Source organism: Emys orbicularis, chromosome 3 (assembly GCF_028017835.1).
Source record: "Emys orbicularis isolate rEmyOrb1 chromosome 3, rEmyOrb1.hap1, whole genome shotgun sequence".
NCBI classification, from domain to species: domain Eukaryota; kingdom Metazoa; phylum Chordata; order Testudines; family Emydidae; genus Emys; species Emys orbicularis.
In genome coordinates, this window is record NC_088685.1 from 149,471,285 (window position 1) to 149,490,970 (window position 19,686).

Here is a 19,686-nt window from a genome sequence, read left to right on the forward strand (position 1 = left end):
GTCCGAGGTCAAACTATATCCTCTCAGAGGATCTCTAAATGGATCATGAGCTGTGTGTTCTGCTGTCATTTGTCACATCTTTCTCCCCATTATGGGATGAGGGCTCGTTGTACAAGAGCACAATCGTATGGCTTCAAGAAATACTTTTGACACTTGAAGAGCAGTATATGGAGTTCCTTTCACACATTCATGAGACATTATGTTCTAGCACTGAACTACTTCCCTGATGCATCCTTTGGGACAGCGGTCCTTCAGATGGTTCTGCTGCTTGCATCTTTGCACCCTTCTCCTACTTAAGTACTGTTTTACAATCACCCACAGTGGAACACACACAGGGACCAGCACTCAAAGTGAAAGTTACTTAACTTATAGTAACTGAAAGTTCTTTGAAATGTGTGGTCCCCATCTGTATTCCATTACCCACCCTCTTTCCCCTCTGCTTCAGAACATAACAGGATTCTTTGTAGAGAAGGAACTGGAAAGGTGGTTGGTCCATTCAGCCCCTTATCTCCTCAGTTGCAGGCATAGACCAAAGGATGCTGCTTTCAAAGAATTCTCTAACTCTGGGCGCATGGAGCACATACCTACCCACAGTGGAATACAGAGCGTCTCAAAGAACCTCCAGTTACTATAAGTAGGGCCCTACCAAATTCACAGCCGTGAAAATCATGTCACGGACCGTGAAATCGGTCTTTTATGTACTTTTACCCTATACTATACAGATTTCACAGGGGAGATCAGCATTTCTCAAACTGGGGGTCCCAACCCAAAAAGGGGGCATGGGGGTGTCTCAAGGCTATTGTAGGGGGTTTGTAGTATTGCCTCCTTTACTTCTGCATTGCCTTCAGAGCTAGGTGGCTGGAAAGTGGTGGCTGCTGGCTGAGAGCCCAGCTCTGAAGGCAGCGCCGCAGCAGTAAAGGTAGTAATACCATACCATGCCATCCTTATTTCTGCACTGCTGCTAACAGTGGTGCTGCCTTCAGAGCTGGGCTCTTAGTCAGCAGCTGCAGAGCTTCCTGCAGCCGGGGGAGGTTCCTGGAGCTGGGTCTGACATGGCCCCGGGAGTGGCCTCTGCAGGGGAAGAGGAAGTCCTGTCCCTCACTAGCCCGTCCAGGACCAGCAGTTAGACCTGACATACAATAGGAGCCCTCAGCCAGGGCACCCACAGCTCTGCCCTTCCCTGGCTCTGGGCCCAGTGCCCCGGTATTTCGGAGTTAAAGGTGCCTTGGGCTGGTTGTGTGTGTCTCTGTCTGTCTGTGTGAGAGAGAGCGGGGGAGGTGACCATGGACCCCTCTGCCCCCCAACCACGGCACCCTGGGCGCTCGCTCACCTATAAGGCCAGCCCTCCCCCCCAAAAAAGTGAGGACCCCCCAGACTGTGCCACCCTCACTGTTGTTGGCGGCAGTGCTGCCTTCAGAGTCGGGCGCCCAGTCAGTAGCTGCTGATCTACGGCTGCCCAGCTCTGAAGGCAGCGCTATCGCCAGAAACAGCGCAAAAGTAAGGGTGGCAATACCGTGACTCCCCCCATGGCTCCTTTTTGTGTTGGGAGCCCCACGGCTACACCACTGTGAAATTTCACATTTAAGTATCTGAAACTGTGACATTTATTATTTTTAAAATCCTATGACTGTGAATTTGGTAGGTCCCTAACTATAAGTTAAGTGATTTTCTCATATGTTGACCAATGTCAGCATAACTAAATAGACTCAGTCCAGGTAAATCTGCACATAAATCTCCCACAATCATCCTCATACATAAGCCTCAATGCACAGGGCATTGTATAAAGCCCATCTGTAATGCCAGCAGACTTGGAGTCTGGATTAACAGAAAAGGAGTCCTAGAATTGAGCCCTTCCTCTGTTAAGAGCATATTGCCTTTACTCACCACACATTGAAATCTCTGAACTGTTATCAAGATGATTAGATCTGATTTCAATTGTCATGGCACAGGATAGTGAGAGAATCTTTCTCTCTAGTAACTGGTACCATAAGTCTGAAATACTAAGGAGATAAGTCAATAATACCACCGCCATTTTAAAGTACAAAATGGCTCTCATGACAGATTATATTAATCCAAAATTATTTATCTTCTTTATATTTTCGTTTATTTTTCTAAAATCTTTTAATTTGGTTGTTTTTCATCAAGCCTTAACTTTTTCTCTTAAATTTCTCCTGTGATTTTTGTTGTTGTTGTTTCCATTTGTTCTCTTCTTCCCTGCCCCCCCCCCCAAATGTTTTTATTTTGGTGCATAAATACTACTTTGTTATTTTTATTTTGGTGCATAAATACTACTTTGTTATTTTTAAGGCACCAAACAATCTAGATGGAAAAGGATACTTTCTCTTTTCATTTATTATGAAATTGCCTAGAGCATTTCAGTTGGACAGGACTTTGCAGTGACTATTTAGCAGGCATGTGATTGGTGATCAAAGAGGAAAAGTGATTATAGAATCTCACTAAGCCACCAGTTATACAGGCTACTAGTTGAACAGTGTTTTCCCTTAGATATCTGACACCTAATTGAACGTATCATCCTTCAGGGTAGACATGAAATAAATCCTCCATCTATGACCGGAGTAAAAGTGGGCTCTGATTTCAATTTGTAGGTAGTTGAAATTATCCCTACCCAATAAGATGTGAAATGCTAATACTGAAATGGGATCTAGAGTATATCTACCTGTGTGAAGAGTCAGATCACTTTAGGCACGAGTGTGCTGTAGTGTGAGAGAGATTGAAACTCAGCTATGCTTTTTTTAAAATAATTTGTCTACTTTGAAATAAATTATGTAAGTAATTAGTGATACAGTCCAGTGGTGTACTAATGGCATTTTCAAAAGTGGATGAGTAATTTAGGAGCACAAGTCCCATTGACTTCCTTTACCATTAAAGGCAGCTCTTCTTTGACTGCAGACAAACTACAGGATATGCATTCTTTTGAGTGGTTCTAGAAGAATAATTGCATAGGTTTAATTTTATTAAATTGTACCCTATCTTCAATTGTAATTTTCTTCAGAAGAGCACTGAGAGTGGGGGTACGTAGAAAACTTCATTACGCTAAATCTACGTTACACTATTTTTCATTCTTCTATCCTAGAAGTTGTTTAGATGGTGCTTGAATAGAGAGAGTTATAAAATGTCCTGGGAACTTACTAAAATACTTTGAGATGTTTAAACCGCTTAATTGCAGAGTTCTTCACAAAGGTGGGTTATCTTATCCCCATATTTACGCGTTGCGTTATTGAGGTCACAGTTTGTTCAAGGTTGCATGACCTAAATGGTACAGTTGCATGACCTGGGTCTCTTGATTTACAGCCCTCGTCTGCAATCTACTAGATAATAGCTGTATTAAATATATCCTAAAGAAATAAATTCAAATATAGTGATTTTTATGCAGTGTCCAGATTATGCTGTGATATCAAGTAGGCTAACATTCTCAGATATTTGTTAGTTAAAAAAAGTTCTACAAACCTCTGAATATAGTAGCATAATTAAACTCATTTATAGTATCTTTGGAAAGCATTTTTATTAACTTTTGACTAACAAGAGAAAACGAGTGGCAAATTTTTGTCTTCTTTTTTCTCCTTCTCCTCTAGGTCACTCTTTAACTGGTCAATGTCTCTTCCCTGCAACATGGTTTTGAAGAAAGCTGTTGATAGTTTGCTTTGCTCAATGTGCCACATCCACCCAAATTACTTTTCCTTACTCATGGGCTGGATGGGTATTACCCCTCCTCCAATGCAGTGTCAACATAGACTGTCTATGACGGATGACAGCAAAAAACAGGACCTTAGTTCATCTTTAACAGATGACTCTAAAAATGCACAAGCACCTCTTGCACTAACAGAGTCTCACTTGGCTACCCTTGCTGCCTCATCTCAGTCTCCCGAAGCTATCAAGCAATTATTGGACTCAGGTTTGCCCTCTCTCCTTGTAAGAAGCCTTGCTAGTTTCTGCTTTAACCATACTTCCAGCTCTGACTGCACTTCTCAGTCTGTGGATATTACCCAGGATAGACTCAGGAGACATCATGTTCCACAGCACTTTAATAAAATGCCGATCACGGCAGACCTAGTTGCTCCTGTACTCAGGTTTTTGACAGAAGTTGGTAACAGCCACATCATGAAGGATTGGTTGGGTGGTTCTGAAGTCAATCCACTGTGGACAGCACTTTTATTTCTGTTGTGCCATTCTGGTGCTACTTCTGGAGGACACAGTGTGGAAGCGCAACAGACCAGTGCAAGATCTACTTTGCTTTCTTCAACGGCAGGAACAGGACTGACCACTCAGCAAAGGACCGCAATTGAAAATGCAACCGTTGCATTCTTTTTACAGTGCATCTCCTGCCATCCTAATAACCAGAGGCTGATGGCACAGGTAAAAGAGCAAAACCTTAATCTGTAACTTTTATTATTTTTAAGTGTAAATTTAGTTGGTACAAGATTTGAGCTTTTGTGGCTTAAATTTTACACAGGAAAAAATAGCGTATTGGATGATTAAGGGATGTGAATGTAGATTCTGCAGTATATTTTGTTTTATTTGTAGATTTGATTCTTTAATATGCCATTTAATGGAGACGGTTTTGCATCATGAAATATTAGCACATTGCGCTTTGTTTGATGGAAGAGAGATTAATTCTTCTGCCCGCTAGTACAATATTCAGTATGGCACTTGGGGCTCTGTTTTGTCACTTACATTAAAGTTCATTTCTGTTTTGCTAACTCACTATAAGAATGGCACCTTGGTCGTGTGTTTGTAAATCAAATTTGCCCAATTGTGCACTCTTAATCTGGAATCCGAAGATAAAACTGGGTGTGTTTTTCTCTCTCATTAATAAAAACACTTTGCAGAGATGCTTGAGCAACTTTATTGCTTTCAGTGCATTTGATTGCTGCACAGGTAACAGAAAGCAGAATGTGGCGTTGCATTTGGAATTCTGTTAACATATTGAGAAGAATGGAATTGCAGCAGATGCTCTTTAGTAGCAACATACCGGTGCCCTTTTGCTATCTTGCGCCCCCAAGTGACTGTTGCTGTTACGGGGAGTGTCGACAATTCACAGTAGGGAAAGTGTTCCCAGGGGAAATGTTGCTCGTAAGCGGTGGTTGCTCTTATAAGATGATGCTGCAAACAAGCATCTACTGTAGTTCATGTCCTCTTAGCCGTTAGCTCTGCAGTGCCAACAGGAGGAAAACATTTAAAAAACAAAAAAAAAAGTGATTTTTTTTTTGCTTACTTAATTTTTATCTGTAAATTAAGTCTGAATACATACTAGGATCAGATAAATTGAGTAAGAAGAGGCCATTTCCAGAGAAGAACTTCACCCCAGTGTAGTGAAATTCCTCCATAAAGCAGAAAAATTACTTTTCACATTCTTGATGCAACACCTAGTCAAGATTGACTTTCCCTCTCCATATTTTTGTCAACTAGCCTTTGTTTTTCACAATATTGCCTTAAAAATAAACTTGAATTATTATATTGACTCCTATGCTGCTTTTTGTTTTTTTACTCTTAATTCATTTTTAACTTGTTTTGCTGTTGGTAACCTGTTCATAGGTAACCATTTATCCTCCTCTGGTGATAAATTGAAGATGAGATCATTTAAACCCTAATTTGAAAAATAAGTGGCGGCAAATCTTAAAAATTAATGGCCATGCTGCACTATTAATGATAATGCAGAACTATATTTTATAGGTTTGTGCACGGTCATATTCTAAAATTTTATCTAATCTTGCATTTTCAGGTTCTCTGTGAATTGTTCCAGTCATCTCCTCAACGAGGGAACCTCCCAACATCTGGAAACATTTCAGGGTTTATTAGAAGGCTATTTTTGCAGTTGATGCTGGAGGATGAAAAAGTGACAATGTTTCTTCAGTCCCCATGTCCAGTAGGTCTTTTGTGTATCTACATTATGAATTGTCAATTCGATCTGACTACACACTACTTGTACATTCTCACAGTTGATTCTGCTTTTTTAGCAAACAATGACAGCTTTCTTTACTATATTTATTGCGGAATAGTGATAACTACTTTTTTGGTGGATGTGGGGAGAGGGTTGAAGGGCTCTTTCTAGATTTTTAATTTGCTGTATATCACTCTGACCTATTTACATAAATGTAACATTTAAAAGAGCCACAAGTAATTCTTCTTCTATCTGACACAAGAAGTTATTGAATGCCCGGGAAGGGGATTTGGTGGAATCATTGTTGATTGGAGAGATGAGATTTGTGGATTGAATCAGTTATCACTGGAGAGAGAGAAGTGAGTGGAGTTACAAACTTTTAGAGGATCTCAGTTCGCTAGAATCTGGAACCTCTTGAGGGACTTCTGATAACATGTCTTATGAATTTATTTAGCACTTAATTTTCAGTGTTGAGTGTTGAATTCATTAGATGGTTCTCTCATATTCTAACTGTAGTAAATTGAAAGCTGGTCAATGAATGATTAATGTTCACTGATTACCAAACATCATTGTATTAATTTAATTTTGGTTGCCTGATTATTGAAGGAAGTGGTGGCAGTTGAGACTGCCAATAGATAGAAGCAATGAAAACCAAAAAAAAGAGTTAAGTAGTAAGAGAATTTATTTACAAGAAAAATGTTTTGCCCAAAAAAAAAAAAAAAAAAAAAAAGACAAACGTGAAGTAGGTAAAGTTGCAGCTTTCTTTTATGCCAACATCCTCTTGGATATAATACAAAATGAGCAATTTAAAGAAATAATTGAAGCACTGCACCCAGGATATACTCATTAAGACCGATTTAAATTCGCAAGTCCACTGCTTGATGCTACAAGTGAAGAAGTAAGGGAAAAATTAAAGGAAGAACTGAGACCATCTAATACTTCAATACTGGGAAAATTGCTTTCCCGCTTATTGATCCCCACTATTGATTCTACATTTGAAAAGTAAACCATAGAATATTATATCCAAGCAGTTGACAGTGCCATCTAAAAATACCAAGAAATATGACAAGGAGATCTTTGCTACCAGTTCAAAAAACAAAAATGAAAATAAAGAAGTGCAACTTCGTAAATGCAATCATCCTAAACTGCTAACATATAATGTTCAACACTGTATTTAAACCTGTTGAGAAAGGAACATCTAACACAGTCCTAAGGTATATTGAGGAAGTTCAGAGGTTCTTGCCTAGTCACCATGACACTCTATTTACGTTTTTTAAAAAGGAGGATTGATGCCCAAGTTTCCCAATGGCACTTTTGGTGGAGCACCAGAAGAGTGTGTTTACATTTCCATCCAACTACCAAAAGTATGAAATTTGCCCTCTTCATGAAAAGCAAGCATTTTACATAGCAAGAGACTCTGCAGAGAGTTACTAATTTAGCAAAAGCCATTGAAAAAGACTTCAAAGGAACGCGACATTACAGGCTGCACCTACTGTCACAATGCTATTGAGAACCAAATCATATTACCACACAAAGAACTGGAAGCATACAAAAACAAATTTGAAAAATGATTCAGAGAATCTGAATTGACATCAGTTCAATTCAGAATTTTGCTAGGTTTTATAGTCAGCTCAGCATCTGTGTTTCTGGACCATTACTTATCACCCATTGAGGTACATTCTGTTATCTCTTCTAGCATCCCAGAGGGATCTCAAATGCCTTTACAGTGTCTGTAGGGCTTGGCCACAAACCAAAGTGTGGTTCTTCAGACTCTTGGCTCTATGCGGCTGAACAGAGCAGTTGCTCAGTTCTCCTTCCTTTCCTTTATTTTTTTTTTTTTTTTTTTTGGCTTTTAAAGCCAATTTTCACAGCTGTTCCCCACTTCCTCTTTCCTTCTCAAGTAAAATTTGGAGATTTTAAAAAGAAAAAAGATTTTGTCCAAAATGATACTATTTACTAAACGTCTCACCTTGGCTTTGTTCTCCCACCAACCCACCGTGCTTTACCCAGCATAGTGGATCTGGCTAGAGAGGAAGCAAAAATTGTGATGATGGTGCCTCTCTTTGAGGGACCTCCCTCTCAGGAGCCACAGAAGGGGCGCTCTACCACAGTTGTCCCCAGTCCTTGAACCCTCAATTCCCCCCAAGAAGGGGATCAGAGTCTGGATGACTTATTGGGAATTCTCTCTCACACACCCATCCTAACCTACACGAGATTCCTCTGGAGATAACTGCATAGGTAGGTCAGTTCTCCTCAATGTCCAGGGCAAGTCAGTCTGCTTCAGTCCTGAGACCCATCAAGGTAACTCCAAATATATATTCCCAAGACTATTCCATCCACCTCCAAGAGGAACATTTCCATGTCTTAGGCCTTCAAGTGGTTAATGAGATCCCTTGACGAGGAGTCTATCCTTTGTCTCCCATACATCCCTGGAGTAAGATTTGGGCTCTCTTGGGGATGTTCCTTTGTGTTTCCTCACTAGTTACCCATTGAATGATGGCAGACATTGGATCTTGAAGGTTTTTACCAACAGCTCCAGCAGCTTAAAACCCCATGGGGGGGAAAGGGCTCTGCCTTCTTACAGAAACCAGGATCCTGTCTTTCCATGGTTACAAAGTGATTATCTAAACTCAAGTCATTTTTGTCACTTGACTTGGATTCCATAGTTCTTAGGATATAGCTTTTATTTCTTTTTGCTCAATCTCAAACATCTGAAGAAAAAAATCCTAGCATAATGTGGATGTGCACAGAACAATTAAAATATATTTGCAACATACAGAATCTGTTAAAAGATTGGGTTGCACATTTATATCTTTTCACCTAAACTACCTAGAACAGGGTGTAAGTTAGCTCTAACTGGGTGGGTAGAGTAATCTGATCAGAAATGGCATTTACTGTAAAGAGTAGATCTTCAGAACAGCAAATATTCTATAGCAACACACCCTTCAAACACTACAGAGTTCTCAGATGTCATAAAAAACGAATTTTGACTAAATTTTGCCCCAGTGACACCCATCACCCCTCTGCTTTTGATTGGGTTGCACAGGAATAAACTGGCCCTGCATTTGGGATTTAGTAAACAATTCTGTTGATGAGCAAGAAGTAACAGAATAATAACTTTCTATGCAGGGCAGGGAGGATTTTGGAAAGCTAGGAGGAATAAAAAGCAATTAAAAAATTTTTTAACTAAAGAAATCGGATATGAATTTAAATGGGGGAGGTAATTTGGGTTGAGAAGTGCTATTTTCAGTTATTTTAAAATAACTTTTTAGTGGTTCTTGTATTATAAAAGCAAAGTACCTATTGCTAAATCTAGAATTACTTTGCTAACTATATTTCTGATTACTCATAAATGGTATGTGATCTTCAACTTTTTTTTCTGTTGATTTCTCAAGAGTAGTAACCACCTCTGTGCAAAGCTTATTGGAGTGGGGGAGAATTTTTTTACTTTCAAAAAGAAAAGAAATTAAACCCAAAGTACCTAACATGTCAGGTGCGTGCACACTGAAGATGATGAGAGAAGGTCTTGTACTGAACTTAAAAATAAAAATAAAGACTATTGGTTTATTTTCTGAGTGCTAAACAAAAACAGATTTTTGCAGCAGTTTTCTTTGTGTAAAAATTTTTTTTTTAATTTGTGATGAATCATTTTACCATCTTATCAAGTTGGCATACTTTCAAAAAAATTTCTTTTGGTCTGGAGAGTGAATGGCTGCATATTGTGATTTTACTTAATATAGTTTAACAACTTGTCATGATTGTTGGCCTTATTTCTGAATACTTGCAAGTAACTGGTTTTTATTTATTTTTAGCTGTACAAAGGTAGAATTAATGCTACCAGCCACGTAATCCAACATCCAATGTATGGCGCAGGACACAAGTTCCGTACTCTTCACTTACCTGTCTCAACAACATTAGCAGAGGTTCTTGACCGTGTGTCAGGCAAGTTTCAATACTGTGTATTTAATTCTATAATGTGTTAAGGGAAAATTGTGTCTGCTATTATATATGCGTGATATCTGCATACTTGTAACAAAGTTTCAAAATAGACAGTAATCAGAGATTAAAGTTTTACTTTTTTGGGAACATATAACACAGGCTTTCCTCTAATGGTTGCAGTTTTAGATTGGACATACAGTTCTTTCAACTTTACATAATAGATTTAGAGGAGGCAATCTTAGACATACTTAACCGTTCAGAGCTTATCTTCAGCTGCCAGGCCACAAAATATATTACTATGCCTACATTTTCAATATTTAAAATACTTTCAAATTTTCTCCTGAGATACTTCCAAAATCTTATGAATATTTGAGTTCAGTATTCAAAGTTCCCTTTAACTATGTCTAAGCCCAATTTAAAAAAATTCCTTACGGCGATCATTGGCTTAATGTTTATTGCAAGTTAAACATCACAGAAATGATGTCCATGTGGAGTGTTTATACCATCCTTTTCAATCTAATTTACACTCATACATATTTACCTGCAATATAAATAATATTTATCTATACAATGGAAATTGAGAACTAATTTTGAAAGTTATGAATAAAGTTGAAAAACAAGAACAAACAAGATGGTCACGACTGAGGTATTTATTTTATCCAAAAATAAAATCCAAGATTTTCAGTCAGACTATTAGTCTTTTCTATATTAAATATCTATTTAACTGCAAGGACCAGTTCAACATTTTGGAGAAGTGCAATCTTTAATAAAGATTCAATTACCTTGCTCATGAAATTAAGGTTAACGTTCACAATAAACAAACATCACAGTGGCCTCTCAGGGGTCCTTGGGCAAAACCAGGAAAATCAAACTTGATGTTCCAAAGGAGAGAAACAAGCAAGGTAAAAAGCTCTTAAGCCATTTTATATATGCAATAAAGTTTAAAAAAAAAAAAAATTCACCACAATATTAAATAAAAAAAAAAAAAACTTTAGTAGGTCGTCTGTATTGCTAAGCTATTGTTGACATTTTAGAGGAGTCAAAGGAAATTCAAAGTTACAGTTCCTAGAACAGTTGCAACTCTGCCACATTGCACATAAGTGAGTCCATACAAAATACATATTTTCATAGATCCTCATATGAATTTGCAAATACTTAGCTGTAATTTTGACAGTATATACGAGTGTCTCAGTTAAAATTGCTCTGGGAATGTCTATATTTTCAAACTTTTTGAGTCAAATCCTCTGGTGTAGCTGTATTGACTTTGTGCATTTCAGAGGGGCTATGTTTGTTTGCATCTGCTGATAATATGGTGTTCTCTGTTTCTGTGATCAACCAGTGCTGCACTGACACTTTTTCATAATTAACTTTTTCCAAAGTCTTTTAACATACTGATGACCAGTAACATATTGCACTAATGTAGCATCTTTCATCAGAGTATAGCAATTTAAAATAAATGGGAGAAAAATACATGAAGTTATTGGTATGTGACACTTCTATTACCAGACAAATTTCAGTAAATCAAATATCATGTTCACTGGAGCTTTGTGATTAAAAATGCGGTACATCCTACAGTACATTTGAACTTTGATTATGTGTTGTGTGAAGAAGTACTTCCTTTTGTTTGTTTTAAACCTGCTGCCTATTAATCTCAAATTGCCGTCTCTTATGAAGTTATAATTTCCCTATTTCTCCATGTATTTTAGCGTACTTGGGTAGACAAGGTTTAAATATCTAATGATAAACAAGCAGAAGCACTTTTAAAAAAAATAATAATACCCAATACCTCTTTGGCTGCCTTTATGCATCACAGAGAGGTTAAAAATGGCAATAGCTCAATTCTTTCTCTTTGCATTTGCCTTTTAAATTAACTCTTCTATCCCATTTAGACCAAAGGGAAGATAAGAAAGATATTGTTTGGCCTGCCAGTTGTAAGAGCCCTTCCATTTGAACTGAAGGGGAGGGGAATAGTTTTTGTAGAAGGGTAAAACCACACCGTTATATATACAGTGGAGCTAATTAGCAGTAACTACATGGTTATCCATATTTCAAGTAGTCAAAAGTCATCATAATTGTGAAGAATATTGACTATACCACCAGAGGCAGTGGGATCTCCGTGCAAAAGGAAGGGACTGGGCCATTTAAGAGTGACTCAGTCTACTTCTGGCAGCGTCTGCAGATAGGGAAGCAGCATCTGCTAAAATAATCAGCCTGTGCAACTGCTCACTCCCTTCTCATTAGGTGACTGAAATGACATTCAGCTCAACACTTAAAACACCAGCAACTAGGAGGATTATAATACTGACCCAATATAAGTGCATCCTAGAATATACCAACATGGGTCAGTCTCAAATTTTGCTTTACAAGTACACCTCCCAGATGCGGTTTCTAATATGCCTGTTGGCTCTGAGAAACCCAATGATGCACATTCAGAGAACCTAAGGATCCTGATTATAAAATGCAGCGGGTGTCCACGATTTGCCTGGATTTGATGGAGACACAGCTCCCTGTCATGCTGGAGGAGCTCTAGAATAGCTGGGATTTTCTGGGTTTCAGGGGTCTTGTAATTCTCTCTCTATATCAAAAGTGAAATTTGGTTCAGATGGAAGAGTAGGTGTCATCGGTCAATTTGTGTCTTCAAGCAAGGAAAATGCTTGATTAATCTGGAGAAGAACCCCAGGCAAACTGTTTATCTTTCAGTGCCTCAACTGTAGATGATCTGAGTTGTGGTATAAAAGGGGTCCTTGCAGTAAGTACATGGTGACTCCTTGGACACCTAGGTCCTAGGCCCATGTTTCGTTTGACTAGTAGGAGATGAGGATGATCACGTGGTCCTTTTTGATGTTTTCTGGATCACCTTCCCAATCGGAAGTAGACAAGGAGACTATTTGGCCATTTATGCACTATGACATCCATTACCAATGTGAGATCATCCAATGCAACCAAAAGGAAAACTGACAATTGTTTAATTGCTGCCATTAGTAGATTAATACTGATATCTAGTGTTCTGCATCTAAATAAGTGGTCTGATTTTTCAGAGATGCTGGGTGCCAGCAGCTTCTGTTGCCTTCAGTGGAAACAGAGTGCTCAGCAGCTGAGATGCACAACATGACATCTAAGTTCAAATATTTTGGCTTACTCATCTAAGTCTACAGTTGTCTACAATTAAACATAGTAATTTATCTTTGTTTAATCTCCTTTTTTCTGTTGGTAGCAGTGATTTTTCTAACTCTGCTAGTCATATCACCTGAATACAAACAACTAAATACTTGAACTTCTGCCTGGATTGTCAAAGCATTGTTCCTTTAAATGGTCCAAGGAAAATTAGCTGCAAGACTTCTTGTCAGTGCTCTGTCAATGCCTGGTCTTTTGTTATTAAAGAAGCTTAAGATAATTTTGGTAGTTAGAATGGAACTCAAGGCTCCAAGCCAGCAAGGTAATTGAGTGAAACCAAATGAATATCTAGTGAGTGGGTGAGAAATTATAAAATGATAATTAAATCAACATGACATCTTAATACCTATAAAATATGTGCGGTTTTTTTTTTCTCCTGCAGATACACCAAGTATCACAGCTAAACTAATTAATGAACAGAAAGAAGATAAAGAAAAAAAGAACTACGAAGAGAAAGAAAAAGTTAAAGCAGAAAATGGCTTTCAGGACAATTACAGTGTTGTTGTTGCCTCTGGTATGTGTTGTGGTTTTTGTTTTTTTTTTTCCTTTTCACCTCTTTTGTAAAATCAATCCCTCTGAACATAAAATGAGAATAATTATGTCAACTCGTATAAACCCACCATTGTTATTACCAAAGGTGTACTACTGAAAATGTTTGACAATGATATTCCTTAATTAAGCTTACTGACCTTTAGCAACAAGGGATGGGCCCCGGTACAACCACGACCGCTAATGAGTTACGATGTGGTAAAGAGTCCTATTTGTAAAAGTACATGTGTCTCCCGCATGTGTCATATTGTATTTATAAAGATCACCTAAACCCAGAACCTTCATTTACACCATTTGCAGGGTAAATACAAATAGTTCCATAGTGGCAAAAGATGTCACGATGGAGATAAGTACGTATAAAACCAATACCCTTTATTCCACATGAATATAGAGGATTTTTCCAAAATCCTAGACCTTTTGAAAACTCATTCATATCCTTCTAAAATCAGTCATGTAAACTTCTCTTGTAAAATTGGAATGGAATGTACACTCCGTAGTTTGAACATGAGAAGTTGGCCGTGGTAGAGGGGATTTAAAGTTGAACAGGTGGCTGCAGGAGGTATTGCAGTATCTTGCTCTGAAGTTCTGCTGTTTAAGACCTGATGACTGAACTTCTAAGGAACTCATGGTATTCTCTTAACACTTTGGCTGACCATCTTTTGAAGATGGCTGATCTACCATAGTTTCACCTGGGCATGAAAATGAGCTCAGGGCGGGACACTGATTTCTTTTGACTCTTGAAACCAGTATTTCTCAAACTGTCTCCCCTATCAGGACTTCAGCATTTTAAACACAATTTAAGAGGTTCATCTATATCTGAACTGGGCCGCTGTTTCACTACTCAAAATATTTTTAATGCAACTCAGCTGACTATAAAGTGCAGCAGCTTCAGTGGGAGAGGTAGTGGGGATGGAGGAACAGATGGGTGTGACTAATCATAGAATCATAGAATATTAAGGTTGGAAGAGACCTCAGGAGGTCATCTAGTCCAGTCCCCTGCTCAAAGCAGGACCAACACCAACTAAATCATCCCAGCCAGGGCTTTGTCAAGCCGGGCCCTAAAAACCTCTAAGGATGGAGATTCCACCACCTCCCTAGGTAACCCATTCCAGTGCTTCACCACCCTTCTAGTGAAATAGTGTTTCCTAATCCACTTTAATCCTTAAAGTGTTACTATATTTTCAGAATAAAAAAACAGCGCTTTCATATGTACTAGTGAACAAGAAAACTTGACAAGTTTTGTTCAACATTTAAAAAGATAAAGTTATGAGAGAGGCAGCATAGCCAGCGAGGGCTGACCCTAAGCAAATTTCTGTTCTCTTAAGCACCATGTTATATCTCCCATCCCTTTTTTAAATAGACTTTAAAAGTCTGGTTCTTTATTGCATCATTTTACTTCTATCCTTTCTATTAAGTGAAACCTTTTAAAAATTTTCTTTATCCCAGTTATGTGTTTTTTCTCTCTTTCTTTTCACTATTCTGTATCTATCCCTTTGTCTTTCTCAATTTTTCTCTTAAATAGCAGTTACTATGTTATGAAATAATTGTTCTCTCCTTCTTCTTTTTCATCTTTCTTCTCCTGTGTTGGGTTATCTACCTCTTCCCCAAATATACAATCTTTCTTCTCTCTTACGTTCCCTGCTTCTAATTTCTGTACTTGTACCTATCATCTTCTTTCTCCATACACACACACATTCATCTCACAAAAATACACACTTACCATCTCCTCACCCACAAAATCTTTTTCTCCTGACTCCTCATCCAAAATCTCTCACACACACTAGTCTTCCCATCAAAATAAATGAAATGTGCAAACACGTCATACATTCCAGTCATACTTGCAGTTTCCTCACAATACTATTCTATATGGGACTTTTTGCTGATGTCTCCCAAAAAGTCAACAAGCACATGTTAAGTGTAGAAGGCTGAAATGTCATTTAGCAGCCTGGACAACAGTAATGTTGTCCAGGCTGCTAAACTGTTACATGTGCTCAGTGCTTCTGTTTTTGAAACTCCAGTGTTATCAGCACTAGCAGATAATGCTGCCTGCTAATTCAGCAGACATCAGTGTTACTCATAAGAAAGACCACAGGCTCGGTTCGATGACAAAGGCCATCGGTCAGATTTATTGCTCTCAAGACGCAGTCCTAGCATCCTGGCTCTGTGGTTACAGATACACTAACACGAGTGCCCAGTGATAACGAATGGCTCAGTCAGCAGTGGGAGTCTCTGCTGTCCCCTCGGCCACACAATGGGTTAAGTCGAGATACCTTGGCATTTATAGACGGAGACAACTTATGTACCACCTTACATGTTTCATGAAATCTGCTTGTTACCTCCCCCTTGTACCTTGCTCTTGGTGTCTCAGGTAAAACTTACCTATTCATCACTTCTGTCCGATTCCAGTCCATAAAGAACCTTGTCACGCAAGTCAGACTGAGCCCACAGACAGACATTGATCCGCTCATGTCTCATCCTCCTAGGTCACATGGCGTCTTGTGCCTATATGACACCATTTGCAAGACTTCACCTTCATTGCTTACCACCAGTGTACTTGGCAAGCAAAGATAATATGGATAAATTAGTCTTGCTCCCTCCCATAGACCAGGAGAGCTTGGTGGGAGAGCAGAGAGTATGTGTGTGGGGGTCCCCTTCGCTCCTTCCCCACCCAAGAGAATTTTGTTAATGGATGCCTCCTTGCTAAGCTGGGGCAACCATCTGGAAGAGCATACAGCTCAAGGGACATGGACTCCCCAAGAGTTCAGGATGCACGTTAAACCTCCTTGAATTACAAGGCGTCCACAAGGCCTGCAAGCAATTCCTACCACTTATACAATCCTGACATTTAAGTGATGTTGGACAACATAATGACAGTTTTCTACATCAAGGATGGGGAGCAAGATCCATCCCTCTTTGCATAGAAGCTATCAATCTGTGTAACTGGTATATTCGATGCCAGATTACTCTATCAGCAGTACACCTCCTGCAGATACACAATACACTAGCAGACAGCCTCAGCAGGTACTTCTCCAAGATCACGAATGGGAATTTCACAATTCAGTGGTTCAGAGCAGGTTTTGTCAATTGGGGGGTCGGTGTGTGTGAGTGAGTGAGTCTCCATCCATTAGTGCTAGTAATGAGAACGTCTTCCATTAAACAGTTAACTAGAAAGGCTTTTGAAACCAAAATGACTTTGAACATTTCATTTCTTTACTAGGTTTGAAATCTCAGTCAAAAAGAGCTGTTTCATCAACTCCTCCTCGTCCACCATCAAGACGAGGCAGAATGATGACAGATAAAGTAGGTAGCTCTTCCTCAGGAGGTGAATCTTCCAGCAAGACCATTAGCGTTCCAGTTTTTCATCTATACCATAAACTTCTACCAGGTAACTTCAAGAACTGTTTTTAAACTGTTGAAATAATTAACTTTCCCTTCAGTTTACAAAAAAAAAACCTCAACATGATGTACACATGTAATATTAAATAGTAAGTATAATGCTGATGGATATCTGCATTCCTTCTTTCACCTCTACCTACTGCAGGGTTATAACCATTTTATCACTGATCTACCTTTCAAATGAAAGCGAGGCTTTATAGCAGCTCATGTGTCTATAAAGCTTGGCTGTAAAAACTGAGGTATGGACATGCTGGCTTCCCTTGAAATTCAGTCTCTAGCTCTTAAACTAGCAAATTTAATTAAAGAAAGATTCCCCTGCAGCCCAGCAACAAGAGTTTTTGTAAGCTGCCTCACTGTTTTTGACCTCCCAAGGATAAATTCAAGAGTCAGCTATATCCAGTTTGTCACTTAAGTGGATAGCAACTTTTAGTGCTTTAGAGAAGTTCATTTGCCAGTCTGTGTCCTTGATTGAATGCCACAATATTTATGCTTCCTAAAATAGCATGTCTTAGCCAGATTTTCATATGAAAAATATGTAAAGCAGCCATGTGCTATTCAATATTTTGAATGTTTGTAGATGACACACAGACTGGTGGAGTGGTAAATTAATTAAGATGACAGGTCACCTTATTGCAGAATGAAGGGTTCAGGGAAGAGTAATGAGAATCATTAGAGGTACAGAAAACTCTAATACGAAGAGAGATTGAAAAGAGATTATTTACCTTAGGTAAGGAGACAAGTAAGAGGAGCTGTGATAAAATATAGAGTTATAAATAGTATAGAGAAGAGCGTCTGTTCTCCCCATCTAAAACAAGAATGAGGGAGAGTGGGGGGATGTTCACTTAAATTGAAAGGTGGTGAATTCACAACAAGTAAAATAAAATACTTTTTTACACAATGTGTAATTAGACTGGAACCTTTCCATAAAATGCTGTTGAGGTCAAGATTCAAGTGGGATTAGGGATTGAGGTCACACAAGAATATCCACAGTTGTTATAGTCAATGCTAAAATTTTTTGGAAAAAATAAAATCTGTTTCAGGGTTTAAGTCAAACTCTGACAGTTAAGGATTATGAGGAGATCTTCAGTGGGGTACAGATTGTCTCACATCGCCCTACTGCAGGGTTCATTCAGCTTCCTGGTGCTGGTCACTGTTAAAAACATGATACTGGGCTAGATGGGCAACAGATCTGATCCAGTATGGCAATTACTACATTCCCTATATATTTAGGCAGAGCGATCAGGATTGCTTGATAAACTGGGTTTATTCAAACATGCATGTTAATACAGCCAAATGTCAGGTCATCCCACTAGGGGGGGAAATGTCATACTTACAGGATTGGAGGTGTATTCTGGAAAGCACTGCCTTGAAAAGGACTTGGAGATCATGGTGGATTGCCCACCAAACATGAGCTCCCAGTGTAATGCTGTGGCTGAAGGGGGTTAACATGATCCTTGGATGGATAATGGGGAATGTAGACTAGTAGGGAAACAACATTGATAAAAGCAGGACTGGAATACTGTGGTTAGTTCTGGTGTCAACACTTTAAAATTTTTGAAAAATTGAGGGTGCCATAGGAGGAGAGCCACATGAATTACTTGTGGTCTGGAAAACCGTCCTTATAGTGAGACTTAAGAAGTTCAGTCTATTTTGGTAAAGAAAAGGCTTTGAGGTTGACTTGGTCAGTCTCAAAGTTCTTACGCTGGGATCAGATACCTGATTCCAGAGAGTTCTTCAGTCTAGCAGACAAAGGCATAAGAAGAGCTAGAGTTTGGAAATTGAAGTTAAATTCAAAATGGGAATAGGGTGCATTTTTTTTTTTTTTTTTTTTTTTTTTAAGTGCGGGTACCTAACCATTGAAACAGCCTACCAAGGGATTTGGTGGATCCCCTGTTACTTGAAGTCTTTTAAAATTAAGATTCAGTGTCCCTTTGAAAGATACTGATACTGATGCAAGAATTTCTGAAATTCTTTGGCCTGTATTACACAAGAGATCAGATTAGATGAGCACAATGATCAATCACTGTAGTGTCTGATTACCTCACAGTTTTTAAAGTACTTACCCGTACAGCACCCTTTGAGGTAGGGGAAGTACTAATCTCATTTTACAGATGGGGAACTGAGGCACAGAGGGACAAGTGACTTGCTCAAGGCCACCCACAGGAAGCCTGTGGCTATGCAGGGACCCAGGTCTCCAAGTCTCAGGCTACCTCTCTAACCATTCAACCATGCTTCCTTTTTTTTTTAAAACCTGAGCACTTCATTACCAGTAAAATGAATACATGTTTTCATACACAGTCTGGCAGCCAGGAGTGGACTGTTGAGCAACTACACTCACAGCCGCTACTTGAGGCAGCTCACTGGCTAAATTTTTGGTACCCAGATGGCTACCTGTCTGTATGGTCAGAACCTGCCCCACAAGTCCAGGACTTTGCCTCTGTCTGGCAGATGCAGCAGGCTTGGTTTTCTGTCACTTCATTTTGAGGTGTATCTCTTGTCTAAGGGAACAGAGACCTTTCATTTACTCTTTAAGGAGATGCATTGGGTCCCCTGGCAGCCTGGGGAGAAACAACTTCAGCCATTGAAAGAAAGCTTGCTTCTTAAGTGGAAGCAGCTTTGACACAAGACAACTACCTGCTTGAAAAAACATATAAGATGTATGGGGTATGTAATCAAACACAATGCTTCCTCTCTGAGAGATTTGTGGAGTAAACTTCTTAGTAACAATC

The 19,686-nt window shown here is 39.0% G+C and overlaps 1 protein-coding gene across 1 annotated transcript in view; it reads left to right on the plus strand.

Moving 5' to 3' along the window:
* Positions 1 to 19,686, plus strand: part of BIRC6 (baculoviral IAP repeat containing 6) — a 332,211-nt gene that overhangs the window by 183,447 nt on the left and 129,078 nt on the right. The window contains exons 55-59 of the mRNA XM_065402120.1: positions 3,594 to 4,374; positions 5,741 to 5,884; positions 9,712 to 9,841; positions 13,395 to 13,526; positions 16,779 to 16,946. Of these exons, the coding sequence (XP_065258192.1) occupies positions 3,594 to 4,374; positions 5,741 to 5,884; positions 9,712 to 9,841; positions 13,395 to 13,526; positions 16,779 to 16,946 (1,355 nt within the window). The remainder of the gene's footprint in view (positions 1 to 3,593; positions 4,375 to 5,740; positions 5,885 to 9,711; positions 9,842 to 13,394; positions 13,527 to 16,778; positions 16,947 to 19,686) is intronic.